General features: G+C 36.7%; 1 protein-coding gene and 1 long non-coding RNA gene across 2 annotated transcripts; one reads left to right on the top strand and one right to left on the bottom strand.

Moving 5' to 3' along the window:
• Window positions 1–2,610: 2,610 nt before the first annotated feature.
• On the bottom strand, window positions 2,611–4,267 carry LOC117335383. The gene is made up of 2 exons (XR_004534389.1): window positions 3,941–4,267; window positions 2,611–3,411 (listed from the first exon to the last, which is right to left on the bottom strand). It is a non-coding gene; the product is annotated as an uncharacterized LOC117335383 (long non-coding RNA).
• An 11,037-nt stretch (window positions 4,268–15,304) lies between these two features.
• On the top strand, window positions 15,305–18,938 carry LOC117336595 (cell wall protein IFF6-like). The gene is made up of 2 exons (XM_033897206.1): window positions 15,305–15,419; window positions 18,049–18,938. Exons 1-2 carry the CDS (start codon window positions 15,305–15,307, stop codon window positions 18,936–18,938), a joined length of 1,005 nt encoding a protein of 334 aa, XP_033753097.1.
• Window positions 18,939–21,289: the final 2,351 nt, after the last annotated feature.

Genomic DNA, 21,289 nt, shown 5'->3' with positions numbered 1-21,289 from the left:
ATTAATTGTTTTAATTCTAACACATTTGTAATTATTATACGGTTAGGATCTTCCGCGCTATGCTGGGTTCCGTCTCTAAGTCTGCTGGATGTATTGTCATTTGAATTACTTGCCGCTTGGCTAGAATCCATTTCACTAGAATCGTCCCTGCACCGATATTGTACATGGTTGGGCTTAGGACTGTTCACGATCGAGTTGTCCAGCTCACCTCTCACATTGGCAGATGCACTGCGTAGAGCGTGTCTACTCATAACACTTTTCTGTAACGTTGCTTCGTTAATGTTACCTTGGATATACTCATATAAAATGTAAATGTCACTTGCATACTTTTGACATACGGACTGATTGTCAGATCTACACACACGTCTAGAGAGAACACCCTCGGGGAACGCTTCATTGTTATACTTTGCAAAGTCATATAAACTCTGTCTAATGCTTACAAGCGTATTTTCGTCGTTCTTGAAATAGGTAACAAGTTTGTTTTCAAACGTAGGTTTGTCATGACCGCCGAATTGTTCCTTTATTTCATCTAAAATGCTACTGTCAACCACACTTGGGACCTGTGTACTATAAATACCATCTGTATTGTTGTTGGTGTCTCCCATACTGACAGTGAACACTATTGTTCGCTACGCACGGGTGGGCAAGTATAGCTACTATGAGCGCTCTTGTTTACACGTAAACTACATTACGAGATAAACAATATATTCGATAAAAGTCAAAACATCCATATTATCCATTACAATATTCACTGTATAATTATTCAATGTCCTTATGATGTTATGGGAGTTGTAAAACCACCGTACAGTGAACGAACTGGTAAATTACAGGTGAGCGCTATTTACACTGACAAACGTGACGGAAACACATCGAATATCATCGAAACACATAATTCTATCAAGGTTCAGAGTCTGAAAAAACTTTAGATGTTACCAATGCACATTCCATATTACACATGCGAACTTACATGGTCTTTAGTAGTCTGTAAACTTCATTGAAGGCTATCAGATCGCAGAGCACCGTCAACACCGTCCGGTCACCTCGACGGACAGCATATACTCGACATGAACTATTTTTAACAGTATCAAATCAGAGTACTGGATTTGGTTCATGAATAATTCATGAAAACGAGACTTTTTGTAAAAATCCCCCAAGATATCGATCAGTCGGAGCGAAGGTTTTCCAGTGGCTTCTGTTAACAGAAAGTAATGAACACTAAAATGAAGTCTGGGGTAAACACAACTAATTATTCAAGGAATTATGGTCCTTTCTGAAATAGAATTGATTAGTAATGCGTGTTTATTTCAATATGCTATTTATAACTTTGACGCTAGAGTACCGGTATTGACACATCACCACAGGTGATTTGACACGTTACTGCTGCTGTTTCCTTAGTTAGTAATTAATTCTGAACAGCCATCAACACTTTAAAGTGTCCCCGGAATGAGAGTTGATAAATATTTAGATTTATTCCGTTTGTTCCCCCCAAAAAGAAGTCGAAAACATTATAAAAATCGGTCGATATCACGATTTTCACCCGTCGATATACTGCTAATCAGAGCTTTTCAGGCCGTGACGTCAAAGATTCAACCAGCGACAGCCAGTATTGTAGAGAGTGATAGCGGTACGGAGTCATTTTGCGGATTGAAAACCGATTTTTTTTAGGAATTTGATTACGATGAAGATGATTGAAACGAAAGTCACAGAAATAATTACAATTGTATCTTAAATTCATATAGAATGTCACAAATACTTCACTTTTGTTAATATTAATAGATAAACGTTTCAAATACGCGAGTCAGCTGCCGTAACGTAGCACTGGGTGACGGACGGACAGACAAACGATTTCTGAGAGATGGTCGTCGTTATATCAACGATTCCCTCCATTGACGGTATTGTTGTTAAACAATGAACCCTGAATATGCTACAATAGGCGGATGTCGTGTAATACTATTTGGTATGATAAAACATTTCTAATGCAAATTATTGCAACTTATTAGCCTACCATCACATCTGAAAACCTTTAATTCGCACATTCCAATACTATACTACTCGGAGTTGTCTCCGTAATCCCCCATGATGCTTCTTCCAAATATAGTATTCGTGACCATATACGCATAAAGCTACTCGGATAAGAAATATTTTATCAGAGATCTTTTAAACAGTTTTTTGTAAGTCACGAAGCAATTACATTTTACCTTCGTGTAATGATTCCATTTCAGAATGTTTGACTTTGCTCACCAGATATACATCTGTTAATAGATATACATCTGTTGAAACTTCCCTGCAGGTAGGGCGTAAGAATTGTACCTGCTGCCCCCATTGCATGATCGTAAGAGGTGACTAAATTTGGGATCTTATCTTCTCTCTTCTTTCTTAACAGCTTTCTTCTTCCTAATGTCTCCCTTGACAGTGCCTCACTTTTGGCCTTTGGTTGAGCGTTCGCCCCTGTGAGGAAGGCTTTGGGTTCTGTCCCCTGGCCGAGACATACCAGAGTCTTTAAAAATGGTAGTTACTACTCCTGCTTAGCGCTCGGCATATTTGGAGTGGTGTAACCTGGACGAGCACGACTAGCAGCGCTGATGTAATGAATGGAACAAATACCCCATATACACTATATACATGAGTTTATTACAATAATGTACATATTTAACAGTCACATATGCAATAATAGCAATATATACAACTTTCTCACAACTAACATACACATACATACACTGAATCAGGTGGTCTGCAATCCACAAATACTTCCAATGACGGCTGACGTATAGTGTCTGACGTACAGTGTCCACATAGAAAGTTGTTACACTCCAGACAAAGATTGTCAAGACAAGTTTATGTATCTGTCCACAAAGGACTGCTCAACGTTGCCACATAAATGTAGATATAATATGCCCACACAGGACATATGGGAATAGAGTTGTCCACAAAGGTCTGTATACAGTTATATCCGCCCACACAGGACATATGGGAATAGAGTTGTCCACAAAGGTCTGTATACAGTTATATCCGTCCACACAGGACATATGGAAATATGGTTGACCACAAAGGTCTGTATACAGTTATATCCGCCCACACAGGACATATGGAAATATGGTTGACCACAAAGGTCTGTATAAAGTTACTTCCGCCCACACAGGACATATGGAAATATGGAGATATGGTTGCCCACAAAGGACATAACATTAAAATCTGCCCACACAGGACTTCTTACGATGCATATAGCTGCCCACACAGGATAGCTCACCAATAGTTGTCACACTTCACATCTCACCAACAGCTACCCACACAGGACTGCAATCAGTTAGTGATAATGGTGTTTGTGTTGCCCACATAGGACTGGAAACTATGGTTACTGGATACCATGTCAGTCTCAAATGACATCTGCCCTCACACCATCATAGGTTAAAACTGTAACGACATATATATGAATGTCTAACTAAAGGTTTTACTACACTATGCAAATACCATAATGATATAGTATTTATCTACATCATAGTTCTATCAACATGCACTTATTTATGTAAACGACATATTATTTGACACTAATTCCATTGTACTCTTATAAAACACCGATATAAAGAAAGTAAACTAGCGATATACCCGCTATATATATAGTTATACATATTATATAAGAGCTAATACGATAACTAAACACATACACGTTTAATACTCGTAAGACTTGCTAATTCTACCAAATAAGTTATGAATTACCGCAAATGCAACAATTCTAAACATATATTATACTTTACATCAAAAATCATAGCTCAGTTACTTCAAATATTAGCCTCATAAACATTACATTCACAGACCTATGAACTGTACTCATCGGTACGCATTACGATTAGAAAATAACATGTTATACTTCGGATATAAACGCAACAGATTTCGGGGTTTAAAAACCAACACATTGGTGTATAAGAAATATAATATAACTTACCGCAAACTGTATTTTGCGCTTGTTTAACCCATGTATACCTTCCAAGGTCACACAACCGGTTCGCCCGTTTACCCGTGCGAATATCTCTCTCACACTAATTTACTCGCTATGAACCCGGGTCCGGAGAATCCGTATTTATAGCAAATAACAAATAATTACCAAAACTAAATATAAGTTACACAATAAAATAAATAGAAATTCTACCGTATTATAATTGTACAAGCAACATAGAAAATGTCCACTTCCTGGAATATAATGGATATGTATATAGCAAAATATGGTTGACGACTGGTTCGCCCGTTGTCAGTATAATGTGACCGGGTGAGGTGTCCTGCTGGATGTCTTCGGCGGTATGCTTCAGTGAGGTAGCACTATAAATCGGCAAAAGTTCCGGCCTATCACAAGGAGACTTAACACGAACATACCGCAGCCTCCCAAAACACAGATACGCACTCACCACACGCGTGCATGTCGCACGCACGGGAGGCCGTCCTTAAATGACCTTAGCTGTTAATAGGACGTTAAACAAAATAAACCAAACCAAACCCAACATCTGTTGAAATCTCGCGGGAAATCTCATTAGCGCCAATTTATTTCGATTTCCTTATAAGGAAATTGATATTTATCTTTTTATCAAATATGGCGGTATATTCAAGCGGATTTTCCTGTCTATCGTGCTCGTTTTTGGTTTGTATTGCCGACAAAATGACTTAGTGGGTAGGTTTGTGAATTGAATATTGATAATAAATATCAGAATCATCAATTTACACTTGTTTTTTTTTTTATCCGAGAAATTTAAAATCATGGATATATATTACCGTGCCGGTTTCATACTCTGTCGGAACGTAGTTTAGGTAGGGTAGGAATGTTTTGGTTTATTTGTAATCGTTTAACAATAACAAATATACATGTATATATCATAGGTTTTTGACGGACAATTATCCTGCTATTGCGAGTTTTAAAATTTCTTATTTTGTCTGTATTGTAAGGAGTAGTAAAACGCACTGCGTAATATACAATTGTATTATCAGGATGCAATTTATGAATATTCATATAATGAATAATTTTGTTTCATAAATACATTAAACTTATTACTTGACAGTTTATATAACCATGGACACATTTTGTCTTGATGTAACTTGCTACATTAGTCAGAACGGATGATATCTACCCTATTGTAGACATTTTGACACCTGTAAAGTAAAATATCGCTAATTGGGACACCTGTCGATAAACAAGATGGCTGGTCTAGAAAACATGACAGGGAGTTCAAGTTAAAGGACACGCGTGTTCCGACATCCATACATAACACATGGTTTATTCGACCTTGACACGAGTTCCTAACGTCCATGGATGTGTGAACTTGTTAATAAACATCTATAAATATATCACAATAGAATGAAGACGAAATAAATCACATGACAGGTAAATCTAATAGGGTCGAGCTGTCGAGCCGCAGGCGAGATTTCAAGAAATATCGTGATTTCTCTGAAACGAAAATCGCTATGGCGTTGCACTTTTTCCGCTTTCTGTTTTATGAAGTGGTTTATTTCCAAACCTAATATTACAAATTATTCCGGGTACCTTTTAATAACAGTCGGTAAAGAAAACCCGTGAATCTTCAGGGAGCCGACTTTTAGTCGTCTCTTCCTATACATGCAGCGGATTACGGCATATTCTTCCTCCGTTCCTGCACGGGAAGTCTGATGGTAAATTAAGCTATTATTCTAAATAACTGATTTAATGTTTAAAAAATAAACGAATTCATTCTTTTGTTGCATGTTCTGTTTAACTTGATCCAGGTTTTCAGTGTAATTAAACCAGTCATTGGATTGAGAGCTAACCTATGAATGAATGTCCAAGAGATATGAAAGTTAAGCGAAATAAATAAATGCCATTTACACGTGATATATACTGTATGCCTCTTATATCTGTCAATCAAAATTGTCTAACGCACGCGCAGATACAATAATCTATGTGACAGGGACTCGGCTATAAAGCAGGAAAAGGATATGACACAATAAAATATTTTTTACGGAATTATCACATTAAGATGATTGTTTTTCTGTAAGAAGTTCAAAGTAAGAGATCAAATTATCATCAATATGATTTAGAATATGTAAGTTTGGATATAAGAGTAACAATATGGTACTACTGCAAAATACTTTTCAATAACCTTTTGGTCGAATTTCATAATTCCGAGTTCCGAACAAAATTGAAGGAATTTCAGTCAGAAGCGGGACAATTTCTGGTCTAATGCGTGGGTGACGTTGTACACAAAAGTCTGAAACGCTGAAAATCATCTTTTAGAAACTGAAAGTTACTTATAGAGAATATACCGGAACTAACAGATACTTATCGTTGATATACCGGAACTAACGGTTAATTATCGGTGATATACCGGAACTGACAGTTAATTGTCGGTGATATACCGGAACTAACAGTCAATTATCGATGATATACCGGAACTAACGGTCAATTATCAATGATATACCGGAACTGACAGTTAATCATCAGTGATATACCGGAACTGATAGTCAATTATCAATAATATACCGGAACTAACGGTTATCGATCGTTGATATACCGGAACTAGCAGTCAATTATCGGTGATATACCGGAACTAACAGTCAATTATCAGTGATATACCGGAACTAACAGTCAATTATCAATGATATACCGGAACGAACAGTCAATTATCGATGATATACCGGAACTAACAGTCAATTATCGGTGATATACTGGAACTAACAGTCAATTATCGGTGATATACCGAAACTAACAGTCAATTATCGGTGATATACCGGAACTAACAGTCAATTATCAATGATATACCGGAACGAACAGTCAATTATCGATCATATACCGGAACTAACAGTCAATTATCGGTGATATACCGGAACTAACAGTCAATTATCGGTGATATACCGGAACTTACAGTCAATTATCAATGATATACCGGAACTAACAGTCAATTATCGGTGATATACCTGAACTAACGGTTAATTATCGGTGATATACCGGAACTAACAGTCAATTATCGGTGATATACCGGAACTAACAGTCAATTATCGGTGATATACCGGAACTAACAGTCAATTATCAATGATATACCGGAACTAACAGTCAATTATCGGTGATATACCTGAACTAACAGTCAATTATCGGTGATATACCGGAACTAACAGTCAATTATCGGTGATATACCGGAACTAACAGTCAATTATCGATGATATACCGGAACTAACGGTCAATTATATGTGATATACCGGAACTGACAGTTAATCATCAGTGATATACCGGAACTGATAGTCAATTATCAATGATATACCGGAACTAACGGTTATCGATCGTTGATATACCTGAACTGATAGTCAATTATCGGTGAAAAAATGAAACTATGTCCGTTTTACAGAACAAAATATTTCATTTGGTTGTTATGGCTGCAAATTAGGGGTAACGGTGATATTAATTAACCATTTGCGTACAGCTTTGGTTCCTCTGCAATTAATCTCCACAGTATGAAAATTATGTTTTCTTAAGGGGAAAATCATTGATTAAGTATTTAAGAAGTAATCTGAAGCGTGTCCTTTTTGTACTCCGCGATTGTTGTCTTTGATGAAGGAATCTGAGTTGATGAGAAATATTAGGCGTATTTGTCCGAATTTAATGTCGTGTTACTTAACTGATGCCTCAGGAAAAAAGGGAAATATGATGCCATATAGCGTAATATACTATTTTGCATTGAAGTATGATCACCTTACACTGTATGAGTGGTTAGGTGGGATATATAATGTAGCCCTCGTCTTTCACTACAAAGTCGATGTTTCATAGAAATCCGTAGGACACTGTGGTAGAAAATCTCGAACAAGATCCAAGTTCTGGAAATAAACAAATGGCAATAAATCGTGCAAAAATAGTCGAATCAAAATGCCGTTCAGACAAACACAAACATATATCATGGTCATATAGCCTACCAAGTTTCAAAGAAATCGATTGAAAAATATAAAAGGAAACAAGAAATATCTTTAAAAAAGATAAGCGACATAGTTTTAATGCTAGTGGTTATAATGTAAAACTGCTGGTGAAATAAATTAACGATCTAATGCGTTTCAGCACGGATAACAAAATTACATCAGTTTGAATCATTTTTGAATCAGGAATGTAATTTTATTGATATGTCATTTGAAAAGATTCATCCACTTATTCAGCTTGCATTCAATCTTAACTTTGTTTCGTTTTTAACTGCATAATTGCATTTTGCATTTACCGCTACTTTGACCAATCACATACTTCATCTTGACCAGTAACGCCACCTTTCGCGTCATATCCGGGGCAAAAAGAAAATTATACGGCTATGCCGAAAAATCAGAAACAACAATACTGAATTCTTAATGTTTATTTTTATGAAGACAGCCACTTTTTTTTGCGCCGTATTGGAAATGCCCGCAGCCGTATGGTTAATTTCACGGGGCTAACATTTCGCAGATGTCAGTGGCGAAACTCCAGTTAGATTGCGAGAATTGAATTAAATATCAAAATTAGACCGTTGGATAGAAATAAAATGAACCTTTATTTGACCTAGTTTATTACAAGGTGAGACAATGCCATTGTTTTAATATTGATCGACAGGATATATTGCACTGATGGATACAAAGTCAGAGTACATAATTGCTCCTTAGCTGTGTCCAAGAACTAATTACAATGAAATAAATGATACACAATATACGATATCTATTTTGGACTGAGCGACGGATTTATATGTCAATTATACATTATATATGACCATTAGGGACACCAGTAGATGCGGTTTCCGAATTCGGGTATTACTTCTAGTCTTTCAAAGACAATTTAAAACTAACCTTAATCACCAAATTTCGTGTTATATCTAGGGCACAATATATTTAATGAAAAAAAAAAAAAAGTAAAAAAAAAAAAAAAAAAACCTAAATAAATTAAAATATAAATAAATAAATAAATAAATAAATATCCCTATCCATTCATGAATTGCATCAAACTGCTTTGAAATACCACGTGTCACAACAATGTATAAAAATACATTCTTTATCATCCTGAAAATAGTTAAATGATTTGAATATATACTCAGGCTAACTTGTAAAAAAGAGTTGAACTTTCCAGGCCGATTATCTATAGTTATCAGTGTCACCCGGGATGGACAATTTCAGCCTAAATTAAGGTATTTTTTTTTATTGCTATGACTGAAGAAGAGCAGATGTATCTCTGCATTGAAAGATCCATCTTTGGTCTGCAAACTTAACAGTTGTTATCATTACATCTCTTTCTTACATATATTTGATTTCGACACTGGTTGGACAAATGTTGGATTTTTTTATTTTCATATAGAACAGCAAGATTATATTCCCTCGTGACCATTCGGCAAGGTATAAAGGAATTCTGTATAACATTATACGTAACCCCATTTGGCTAACCCCAGCTGATTGGGAGCCTGAAGTTGGTTCCGAGTTCCGAGTTCTGTTTAAGTAAGACGGAACTCGGAACTCGGAACCAACTTCAGGCTCCCTGCTGATTCCGATACTCTTCTATGGCAAGTCAAATTGTCATTTATTCACGGAACAACGTTGATTCAGGATTTTACTAAATTACATAAGGTATCTTATATTATAATATAAGATATCTTATAAAGTTGATAAGATATCTTATATACTTTATAAGATATCTTATAAAATAAATGAGATATCTTATATACTTTTCTTTATAAGATATCTTATATAATATATATGATATCTCATAAAAGATATAAGATATCTTATAAAGAAAATTAAATAAGATATCTTATATATTTCATAAGATACCTTATATATTTCATAAGATATCTTCTATATTTTATAAGATATCTTCTATATTATATGAGATATCTTATAAATGAAATATATAAGATATCTTATATAATTTGGTAAAATACTGGATCAACATTGCTCCGCGAATAAATGACAACTTGGCTTGCCATAATGAAGACTATTTCAATTTTCAAATATCCATTCATTCGTCGCTGAAAAGCGCATGCACAATGAAGTCCAATGATGAATTGTGGTAAAAAACAAAATTTACGTTAAACTTCGTCTCCAACAGGCGACGAACATATTTGGACGGAATCATATGAGTGAGTACAGACGGGTCATCAACCTCGTAAGTAAGGCAATTTGTATAGCATACCAGCTTCCTGACCGTTTGATGATGTTGTGATGGAAATATGAGTGCTTTGCTTAAAAATGATACATTCAAGAGTCATTGCTCACTGTTTGCCGGCAATATTTAATTAACACCTGACGCCAAACTCGGTGTGTGCTTGTTACGGGTTTAATTAACGTCCTAAAATAGAGTGACGGGTTTTTAGAGACATTAACGGAAAAACAAGGGACTCCAGAGGGATCTCAGTGCCAAACATACAACTGAAATTTTCTCTTTTTTTCTCTCTCTCTCTCTTTCCTCTCATTCCTTTCATTTGAAAACAAGGGGAGTCTACATGATAGATCTAAAAACAGATCCATCAAGATTTCTCTTACGAAGTAACGAAAAATAACTTCAACTAACTCAAGAAAATACTGAGTTTTTTTTAGAAAGATTGATGATGATTTATCTGACAATTAGCTTAAAGAAAGTTAACTTGTCGGCCATTTTGATTTCCAAGAACTGAAGAAGCTGTTTGTATAAAGCTAGGGATGAAGAGGAATATACATAAGAAATGTGAGAAAGCTTTACGGAGGGAAAATAGCGATAATGAACTTCAACTGTCAACAATTCAAAATCCAGATCACCATTTTGTTAGCCAATCAGTCTTAAATTTGAATGGGAAAACTAGATAGCACGTGGAGCCTACACTGTACATCAGAAGCTTGAGCAATATCAATTAAGAACTTTATGAGAAAAAGCGACAACCTACTCCAACCGTCAAATTTCATAACGGTCGCTTGTCGGCCATTTTGTTTTTCGATCAATCTAGATATTGGTAATAACACGACTAGGAACCAAGGGAAACCTATAAATGAAATTCGAAAAAGATCTTTCTGTGTATTTCCCAAGAATTACCAATAACGATGGATTGTTTACCGACGGTCGATGGAAGGACGGACCAGGGACGAGGGGCGATCTTCTGTGAAGTTTGAGGAATACAATTCTAGTTATTTGTTTATGGTAAAGAAGGATCACCGATCGTGGACGAAGGGCGCCTTGAACAGCCCACCATCTAGTGAACTACCTCTGTGGCGCTGCGTCACTAAACTAAACAGATAAATGTTTGTTATATAGTTTTGCTCCTCGTCCTAAATAGTATCACCGGAACGTTTCATTTTATTTCTCTGCTGGTTTGTACTCGGACACGATGTCTAGGATGTCCACGACTTCCATGATTCATGGCAGGAAATAAAACAATGACAGTCAAATAATTGTCACATTGCTACGATTTTACCACGTTCGCTCAAGATCACCATAATTCCACCATACGTCCCCAATGTTAACCACGTTTTAGCGAAATCATGGGGATGACAGACATCGTGACCAAGCGTATGGCTAGCATGATATATTGTTTGGTAAGGTCAGGGATTGTTTAACGTCTTATCAACAGCTATGGTCTCGCCTTTGTGCGAGATGCGTGCGTTGTAGTGTATGTGTGTGTTTTGGGAGGCTGCGGTATATTAGTGTTTGTCTCTTTGTTATAGCGCAAATCTAATGTCGAGTTTATAGTGCAACCTCACTGAAATGTACCTCCGAAATAACCCAGCAGGACATCACATCCGGTAATATTGTACAGACAACGGTTGAACGAGCGCTAAGCAGGAGTATCAGCTATCGTTGTATAGACTCTTGTATGTCTCGGTCAAGGGACAGAACCCAAAGCCTTCCTCACGCGGGCGAATGCTCAACTAAAGGCCAAAAGCGAGGCAGTGTCAAAGGAGACGTTAGGAAGAAGAGAGTTGTTTCGAAAGAAAAGAAGTCGCGTTTTACGGGGCAGCAGGTACATTTCTTACGCCCTACTGGCGGGGCATGTATAATGTATAATAGATGTATAATTAATATACTACTAGCTCGCAACAGTACCTAGTACTGGTCCGGACACTACACGTTTACATTATTCAGTAGATTTTCCTCTTGTGTGTCAAGATTCTATAGGAAAACTTCACGCATAATGAATCCATAAATTTATGGTTCTTTAGGAGAAGATGTACGAAATGGTATAGGCCAAATGTATACTAAATAATTTATATAACATATACGTCAACCAAAAGAACTCAAAATAGATAGATATATAAATATATATAATTTAACAGGCACGAAACAATAGCAGACAACATATAAGGGAGAAACTTGAAAGTCCTTTCCTTTAAATGATCTGGGCTACAAATAGAGTTAGAAGTATTGCTTTTGGTGTTAACTTCACTGTAACAAGGTAAGAATAGCTTTTGATTATATAGCTGGTACAGGTTCAAATGTTTACGATACAAACTTTTTAAAACTATTTGATTAATGTAATTTGTTTACGAAGTTGTTCATTCTTAAACGAGAAAATCTTTTCTGTATACTTTAACGAGGTAAATGACATCGTAACGCCCCGCGTTGTTTCAGTTTGGCCGTCAAGGGAACAGAAAAAACGATAGCAAAGAGCACACAGCATTAAATCATTAGACAACAAAGAAAATATAGGGGGAAGGGGAGGATACTTATTAGGGGAAGTATAATCAATAGGGGGATAGAATAAACAATAGGATGAGAGGATAAACTTTAGGGGGAGAAAATAAACAATGGGGAAGAGAATAAACTTGAGGGGGAGATAATAAACCATAGGGGGAGAATAAATAATAGGGGAGAGAGAATGAACCATAGGGGGATAAAATAAACAATAGGGGGAGAATAAATAATAGGGGAGAGAGAATAAACAATAGGGGGAGAATAAATAATAGGGGAGAGAGAATAAACAATAGGGGGAGACTAAATAATAGGGGAGAGAGAATAAACAATAGGGGGAGAATAAATAATAGGGGAGAGAGAATAAACAATAAGGGGAGAGAATAAACAATGGGGAAGAGAATAAACTTGAGGGGGAGAGAATAAACAATAGGGGGAGAGAATAAATATTAGGGGAGAGAGAATAAACAATAGGGGGAGAGAATAAATAATAGAGAGAGAGATAATAAACAATAGGGGAGAGAGAATAAACAATAGGGAGAGAATAAACAATAGGGTTAGAGAATAAATATTAGGAAAGAGACAATAAACAATAGGGAGAGAATAAACAATAGGGGGAGAGAATAAACAATAGGGGGAGAGAATAAACAATAGGGAGAGAATAAACAATAGAATAGGGGAGGAAAGTATAAACAATAGGGGGAGAGAATAAATAATAGAGAGAGAGAATAAACAATAGGAGAGAGAGAATAAACAATAGGGAGAGAATAAACAACAGGGGGAGAGAATAAATAATAGAGAGAGAAATAAATATTAGGGGAGAGAGAATAAACAATAGGGAGAGAATAAAAAATAGGGGGGAGAATAAACAATAGGGAGAGAGAATAAACCATAGGGGAGAGAATAAACAATAGGGAGAGAGAATAGATATTAGAATAGGGGAGGAAAGTATAAACAATAGGGGGAGAGAACAAACAATAGGGAGAGAATAAACAATAGGGAGAGAGAATAAACAATAGGGGAGAGAATAAACAATAGGAGGAGAGAATAAACAATGGGGAGGGAATAAACAATAGGGGAGAGAATAAACAATAGGGGAGGGGAATAAACAATAGGGGAGAGAATAAATAATAGGGGAGAGAATAAACAATAGGGGGGAATAAACAATAGGGGGAGAGAATAAACAATAGGGGAGAGAATAAACAATAGGGGGAGAGAATAAACAATAGGGGGAGGGAATAAACAATAAGGGGGGGGGGGAGAATAAACAATAGGGGGAGAGAATAAACAATAGGGGAGAGAATAAACAATAGGGGAGAGAATAAACAATAGGGGGAGAGGATAAACAATAGGGAGAGAATAAACAATAGGAGGTGGACAGTGTGAACAAAAGGGGGAGAGGATAAACAACAGGGGGAGAAAATAAACAATATGGGGAGGGAATAAACAATAGGGGGAGGTAATAAACAATAGGGGATGGGATAAATAATAGGGGAGAGAATAAACAATAGAGGGAGAGAATAAACCATAGGGGAGAGAATAAACAATAGGGGGAGAGAATAAACAATAGAGGGAGAGAATAAACCATAGAGGGAGATAATAAACAGTAGAGGGAGAGAATAAACCATAGGGGGAGAGAATAAACAATAGGGGGAGAGGATAAACAATAGGGGGAGAGAATAAACAAAAGGGGAGAGAATAAACCATAGGGGAGAGAATAAACAATAGGGGGAGAATAAATAATAGGGGAGAGAGAATAAACCATAGGGGAGAGAATAAACAATAGAGGGAGAGAATAAACAATAGAGGGAGAGAATAAACAATAGGGAGAGAGAATAAACAATAGAGGGAGAGAATAAACCATAGGGGGAGAGAATAAACAAAAGGGGGAGAGAATAAACAATAGGGGAAGTTTAAACGATAGGGGGAGGGAAGTGGAAACAAGAGAGGGGAGGAAAGTATAATTGAAAGAGGGAGGGAATTTTAAACAATAGGGGAGGGAAATATAAACGATAGTCTTTCCAATATATCCTTTAATGAAACAAAATTTTCTGCAGACTTTCATAATTATTTCCTTTTCAGTCGGAATACCTCTCTTATCAGGGAGTTTGTTTGAGAGTAGAGATAAGCTGACATGGGAAAACGCAAAAGATTACTGCAAGAAATATGATAGACGTCTTGTCAAACTGGATAGTGAGGAAACATGGGATTTGCTTATTGAGTTCGCCATTCTCCAGCACATTGACATGTAAGTTATTGTTTTCAGAATCTACTATAATGACTTGATGGGTACGTCTGTGTTAGGATCTTGTCCACAAACTGTCCTGCATATACATGTAGGACGGTAAACATTGGCAAATGGTAAATAAATAGGTTTCCCAACAAGTGACGGTTGTTTACCATATTCAAATTAAAAAAAGGCACTAGCTTTGATGATTCAGTAAATCAAAAGAAATAACTCGAATTGTGTTGTTGTTGTTGTTGTTGTTGTTGTTGTTGTTGTTGTTGTTGTTGTTGTTGTTGTTGTTGTTGTTGTCTGGGGGGGACTTGTGTAACATATCCGTCACAATCAACACTTGTTGTTTTTATTTTATTTTTATTTAAAGTGTCAAAGAGACGTTCTGGATAGACATGAGATTCAATGACACATTTATGTGCTATACGACTGGAGCCAAAAGTCTGTGGAACTATAATGGATGAGGCATGTGGTCGGTCCACGAGCCGAACGGATGTCCTCTTCATAAATGTGTCAGACTAGAGAACACGTATATGATGTCCACCAAGTGTGATGCACTTCAGAAAGCATTATGCGAGAGAGGTAATTGTGTTTTCCCATTTTTATCCTCGGTCGGTGCGACTGCACCAAGCAGTGGGCCGAGTCGTGTAGGTGGATAATCATTAACTAGTTAAGTTACCACTAACTCGTTAAGTAACCACTAACTAGTTAAGTAACCACTAACTCGTTAAGAAACCACCAACTCGTTAAGTAACCACTAACTCGTTAAGAAACCACCAACTCGTTAAGTAACCACTAACTCGTTGAACTAAACTAAAGAAATAACATCACAGTAACTAATTAATTAACAGCATATTTCCAACACTATCGTCATTACGCTTTCACCTGTCAGTAGCCTTTTTGTGTGTGCTTTTGTTCATGTTCGTATTTATGGTATTGGTTTGTTTAAGAATGAGTCAAAGTACAATGTGGTTTTACGTTTTTGCAGCAGGCCAGGTCATTTGAATACTGCATCCATGAATGATGCTTATTGTTTTGGAGTAATATAAATATATATATATATATAGAGGATATCTAACAGTGTCTTCAGTAATACCAAATATATTTCACGAGTGCTACGCACTCGTGAAAAATATCAAAATATTAGCCCCACGAGTGAAATATATTTGGTATTACTGAAGACACTGTTAGATATTCTGTTTATTACATTTTTTATCAACGAAAAACCTACCCCGTATGCTAACTAGGCCTAATATAAACAAAAACAGTAGTTCCCCCTGTCCAGGTGCTGACATATATGTCGGGCTTTCTGATTGGTCAATTATTTTGGTATTTTCTAATCATTAATTTGATTGGTCAAATCAGCAAAAGTGATATTTTTCACTAGTGAAAAATATCACTTTTATAAAATGAATAATTTTTGATATTTCACTGGTAAAAATGTAATAAATAAGCATATACACAGTTGTACACAGCTTACACATATAAAGTACATCGAAGTCATGCAATTGCTGAAAAAGACATTTTTGTCTTTATTTACACTTGTTAATGGAATTACACAAGCAGCAGCTTCTACGGCCTACTGCTTAATACTTCTGACTAGTTTCCCTTCTACGGCCTACTGCTTAATACTTCTGACTAGTTTCCCTTCTACGGCCTACTGCTTAATACTTCTGACTAGTTTCCCTTCTACGGCCTACTGCTTAATACTTCTGACTAGTTTCCCTTCTACGGCCTACTGCTTAATACTTCTGACTAGTTTCCCTTCTACGGCCTACTGCTTAATACTTCTGACTAGTTTTCCTTCTACGGCCTACTGCTTAATACTTCTGACTAGTTTTCCTTCTACGGCCTACTGCTTAATAACTTCTGACTAGTTTCCCTTCTACGGCCTACTGCTTAATACTTCTGACTAGTTTCCCTTCTACGGCCTACTGCTTAATACTTCTGACTAGTTTCCCTTCTACGGCCTACTGCTTAATACTTCTGACTAGTTTCCCTTCTACGGCCTACTGCTTAATAACTTCTGACTAGTTTCCCTTCTACGGCCTACTGCTTAATTCTTTTGAGGACTATTTCCTTCTACTGACTGCTGCTTACTTCCATTGCCAACTGCTTCCTTCTACTCCCTACTGCTCCTTCTACTGCCTACTGTTTAATTCTACTGATAACTGCTTAACTCTACTGCATAATGCTTACTACTAGCGGCTGCTTCCTTCTACTGCCTACTGCTTAATTCTACCACCTACTGCTTAATTCTACCACCTACTGCTTAATTATACCACCTACTGCTTAATTCTACCACCTACTGCTTAACTCCATTGCCTACTGCTTAATTATACCACCTACTGCTTAATTCTACCACCTACTGCTTAATTCTACCACCTACTGCTTAATTATACTGCCTACTGCTTAATTATACCACCTACTGCTTAATTCTACCACCTATTGCTTAACTCCATTGCCTACTGCTTAATTATACCACCTACTGCTTAATTATACTGCCTACTGCTTAATTCTACCACCTACTGCTTAATTCTACCACCTACTGCTTAATTATACCACCTACTGCTTAATTCTACCACCTACTGCTTAATTCTACCACCTACTGCTTAATTATACCACCTACTGCTTAATTCTACCACCTACTGCTTAATTCTACCACCTACTGCTTAATTCAATTGCCTATTGTTTAATTCTACCACCTACTGCTTAATTCTACCACCTACTGCTTAATTCCATTGCCTATTGTTTAATTCTACTGCCTACTGCTTAATTATACCACCTACTGCTTAATTCTACCACCTACTGCTTAATTCCATGGATGACTGCTCCTTCTACGGCCTACTGCTTAGTTATACTGACGACTGCTTAATTCTACTGCATAATGCGTCCTTCTACTACCTACTGCTTCAGTCCACTGGCTTCTGCTTAATTCTATTGACGACTGCCTCCTTCTACTGCCTACTGCTTACTATTACTGCCTACTGATTTCTTCTACTAAAAGTAAGGCAGTGTGCCATACGGTATGTATTGTTGATTCAATCTGGACATTTTCAGTTATATAGGGCAAGCAACACCAAATGCGGACAGTCACAGAAAGAAAACACATAAGTAGGCTAAATGATAGCGAACACACATTATCATAGTAGGATATGTATTTGTTATAACAATTAGGTATCATTCAAATATTTGTTGACTTCCATTACAGGACCGAGCATAATCCCTTCTGATCTGGCAACCACGACAAAAGATGTCATGACCTTCATTTCATCTACTACTGCGCAACTGTCTACCAATCCGACTTCAACAGAAGAAACCGCTTCAACAGAGGGTACCACTTCAACAGAGGGTTCCACTTCAACAGAGGGTACCACTTCAGCAGAAGATACCACTTCAACAGAGGGAACCACTTCAACAGAGGGTACCACTTCAACAGAAGATATCACTTCAACAGAGGGTACCACTTCAACAGAAGATACCACTTCAACAGAAGATATCACTTCAACAGAGGGTACCACTTCAACAGAAGATACCACTTCAACAGAAGATACCACTTCAACAGAAGATACCACTTCAACAGAAGATACCACGACTGCAATTTCCTTTACCACTACGACGATGTCTACTTATCCTACTTCAACAGAATATACCACTACTACCATTACATCTACAAATACGGCACTGTCTGCAAGTCCTACTTCAACAGAATCAGCAGATGTCAAATCAACAGTTTCGTCTTCGACCTCCGACGTAGGAGTTGATGAGTCGACCTCAATGGCAACCACTACTGCTCTCGTTCATGGTGTAAGTCATAACGTATGTGATCAATGGTGCTTTCAGAAAAACCAGACACGACATCTAGACCAAAACGAACTTGATGAGATCAAGCGCGTACTATCGGTTCAGTTGGCGGTAAACAAAACCAACCTGTCCACTCATAAGCGAAAGCTTATCAGTGTGTATGACGCGCAGCCCAGCAGTGTAGCCATGGGCGGTGTGGCTTGTGCCATTTTGGCCTTAGTTGTCGGAGTGATCGTCGTGCCCGACATACTCACCCTTCGAAGGTTTGTGCACAAACGCAAAGAATTGGTCGTATAACAAACGCATGAAACCATTGGCCTTATGCTTTCAATGAGTCTGCATCACTCGCTTGTTCTACAGCTTATGAAGAGTAGACTTTAGTAGAAGACGTAACTCACGTGACATTTAAGGTGTAGTCATTGACAAGAATACCAAATGAATGTCTCTATTTCATGAAATTGACAGCCAGCTCTTCACTCATGCATGCTGAATTATTAACAAATGCCTAATTTTCAAAATAGGCCACGGTCATGCATTTGAGCAAAGTTTGGTAGCCTTTCGTCAATCGCCTTTCTAATCATTGAGCAAGAAAATGATGTACGTGATCATTGTGTGTCGTACGTAAGAACACGTCTTATGCAGAATATAGGGTTGCTTTGCCGAACTTTTATAGTCAGTGTCATTGAAGTTACAAGGAAAGGTGAGATTTAAACTTCAGCTCATCGTGTATATTGAGGAGACCACTATGTAATCCTCTAACATTGTTTGAGTACCGTTCTCGTATGACAGAACACTACATTTATTACATTTTTACCAGTGAAATATCAAAAATTATTCATTCTATAAAAGTGATATTTTTCACTTGTGAAAAATATCATATTTTTCACTAGTGAAAAATATCATATTTTTCACTAGTGAAAAATATCCCTTTTGCTGATTTGACCAATCAAATTAATGATTAGAAAATACCAAAATAATTGACCAATCAGAAAGCCCGACATATATGTCAGCACCTGGACAGGGGAAACTACTTTTTTGTTTACAAATTATCGCTGTAGGCCTAGTTAGCATACGGGGTAGGTTTTTCGTTGATAAAAAATGTAATAAACAGAATATCTAACAGTGTCTTCAGTAATACCAAATATATTTCACTAGTGGGGCTAATATTTTGATATTTTTCACGAGTGCGTAGCACTAGTGAAAAATATCAAAATATTAGCCACACGAGTGAAATATATTTGGTATTACTGAAGACACTGTTAGATATCCTCTATTTCATCAAACAGATGAATAAATTAGTTTAGTTCGCAATTCTTTGAAAGTTCAAGCCCGTAAAATGAAAACTGAAAGGACGAAATTCCTCAGCATATACTTAGTTGCTACTCGTATGGACTAAGCAAGTTAACGTAACCCAGACATTTTGTTCTTTCCTTTCCTATAATATTTTGGACACAATTTGTTCTGTTTACAGTTTCGTTTACATGTGCCTATTCTGTGTTGGTTTTTGTATCGTCGAGCAGATCCATCCATTAACTAGATTTGATCAAGATCTAAGATCAAAACATGTGATTTCCACCCAGGAAATGATCTTCGACATGTTATGGTTCTGACGGTCACTTTTTTTATGTTTCACCTACGTTTTCTCTTCGTTTCAACCTATCATGAACTTGAACTTCGAAGGTCATGGTCAACGATTTGCATATATTTTGTAGCCAGCTATTCATGTTGTAGATATGCTAATTATCAAGTCTGCATGTGTAAGATATTGGAAGGAAATCATTTAAAGAGAAATTTAAGGATGATTTAGAATTTGGCTTGAAAACAGCGCTTTTTTAAAGTGCCATTTCTGCGTTATGTTTGATGAATAGGCCTTGAAACGTTGCAACCAGTTCATAAGAGCATTGTTTTAGATATATGCTCAAAATAAACCGTTTTAAAAAGAACTTGAAATTTTCGATTTTTGATCATTTGACCTCTGTAACCTAAACGGAAGTCAAGGTCAATGAAAAGCAATAACTTTCGTAGGCACTCGTACATGCTATCATATGCCAAATATAAAATCTGTATTTAAAAAGATAAAGGATTAGAGCTGTTAAATTTTGGCGTTTATTTTTCAAAGTGCCATATCTACGTGATTTTTTATCCACTGACAAAATAACTTGTACATTGCGCCTCAGTGGATCAAGCTCCCATATTCGGTGACAATATTACTCAATAACAGACTTTTGTTATTGATCCGACTTTTGACATATTAGCAAGGTCTTGACCTTGACACGTTCTCTGGTTATTATGGTATGGATAAAAGTTAGCCCAGACCATGAACTGTATATCACATTGAGCGTTCAAAGAACGTTTTTAAAAATATACATTTGTGACCTTGACCTTTGAACCTATGATCTCAAAAATGTTAGAGGAATGATCAGCTCGATGCTCTTATTAATTACTATAATAAAAGCGTTTTATCTGTTTTCGATTTCGATTGAAAGTGCTCACAAGAAGTGTTCAGAATAATGAAAGGAATAAAAGAATAAGAAAATCATAACGAAAACAATAGGGATTTTCAGAAATAAAACAGAAAATGAATAATTTGAAGTAAAAATGCTTTATCACAGCAATATAGCCTCCCAAAGTGGTTCAAATTAATATTT

This window comes from Pecten maximus, chromosome 10, assembly GCF_902652985.1.
Source record: "Pecten maximus chromosome 10, xPecMax1.1, whole genome shotgun sequence".
NCBI classification, from domain to species: Eukaryota; Metazoa; Mollusca; class Bivalvia; order Pectinida; family Pectinidae; genus Pecten; species Pecten maximus.
This window is presented reverse-complemented; position numbering and strand designations above follow the sequence as displayed.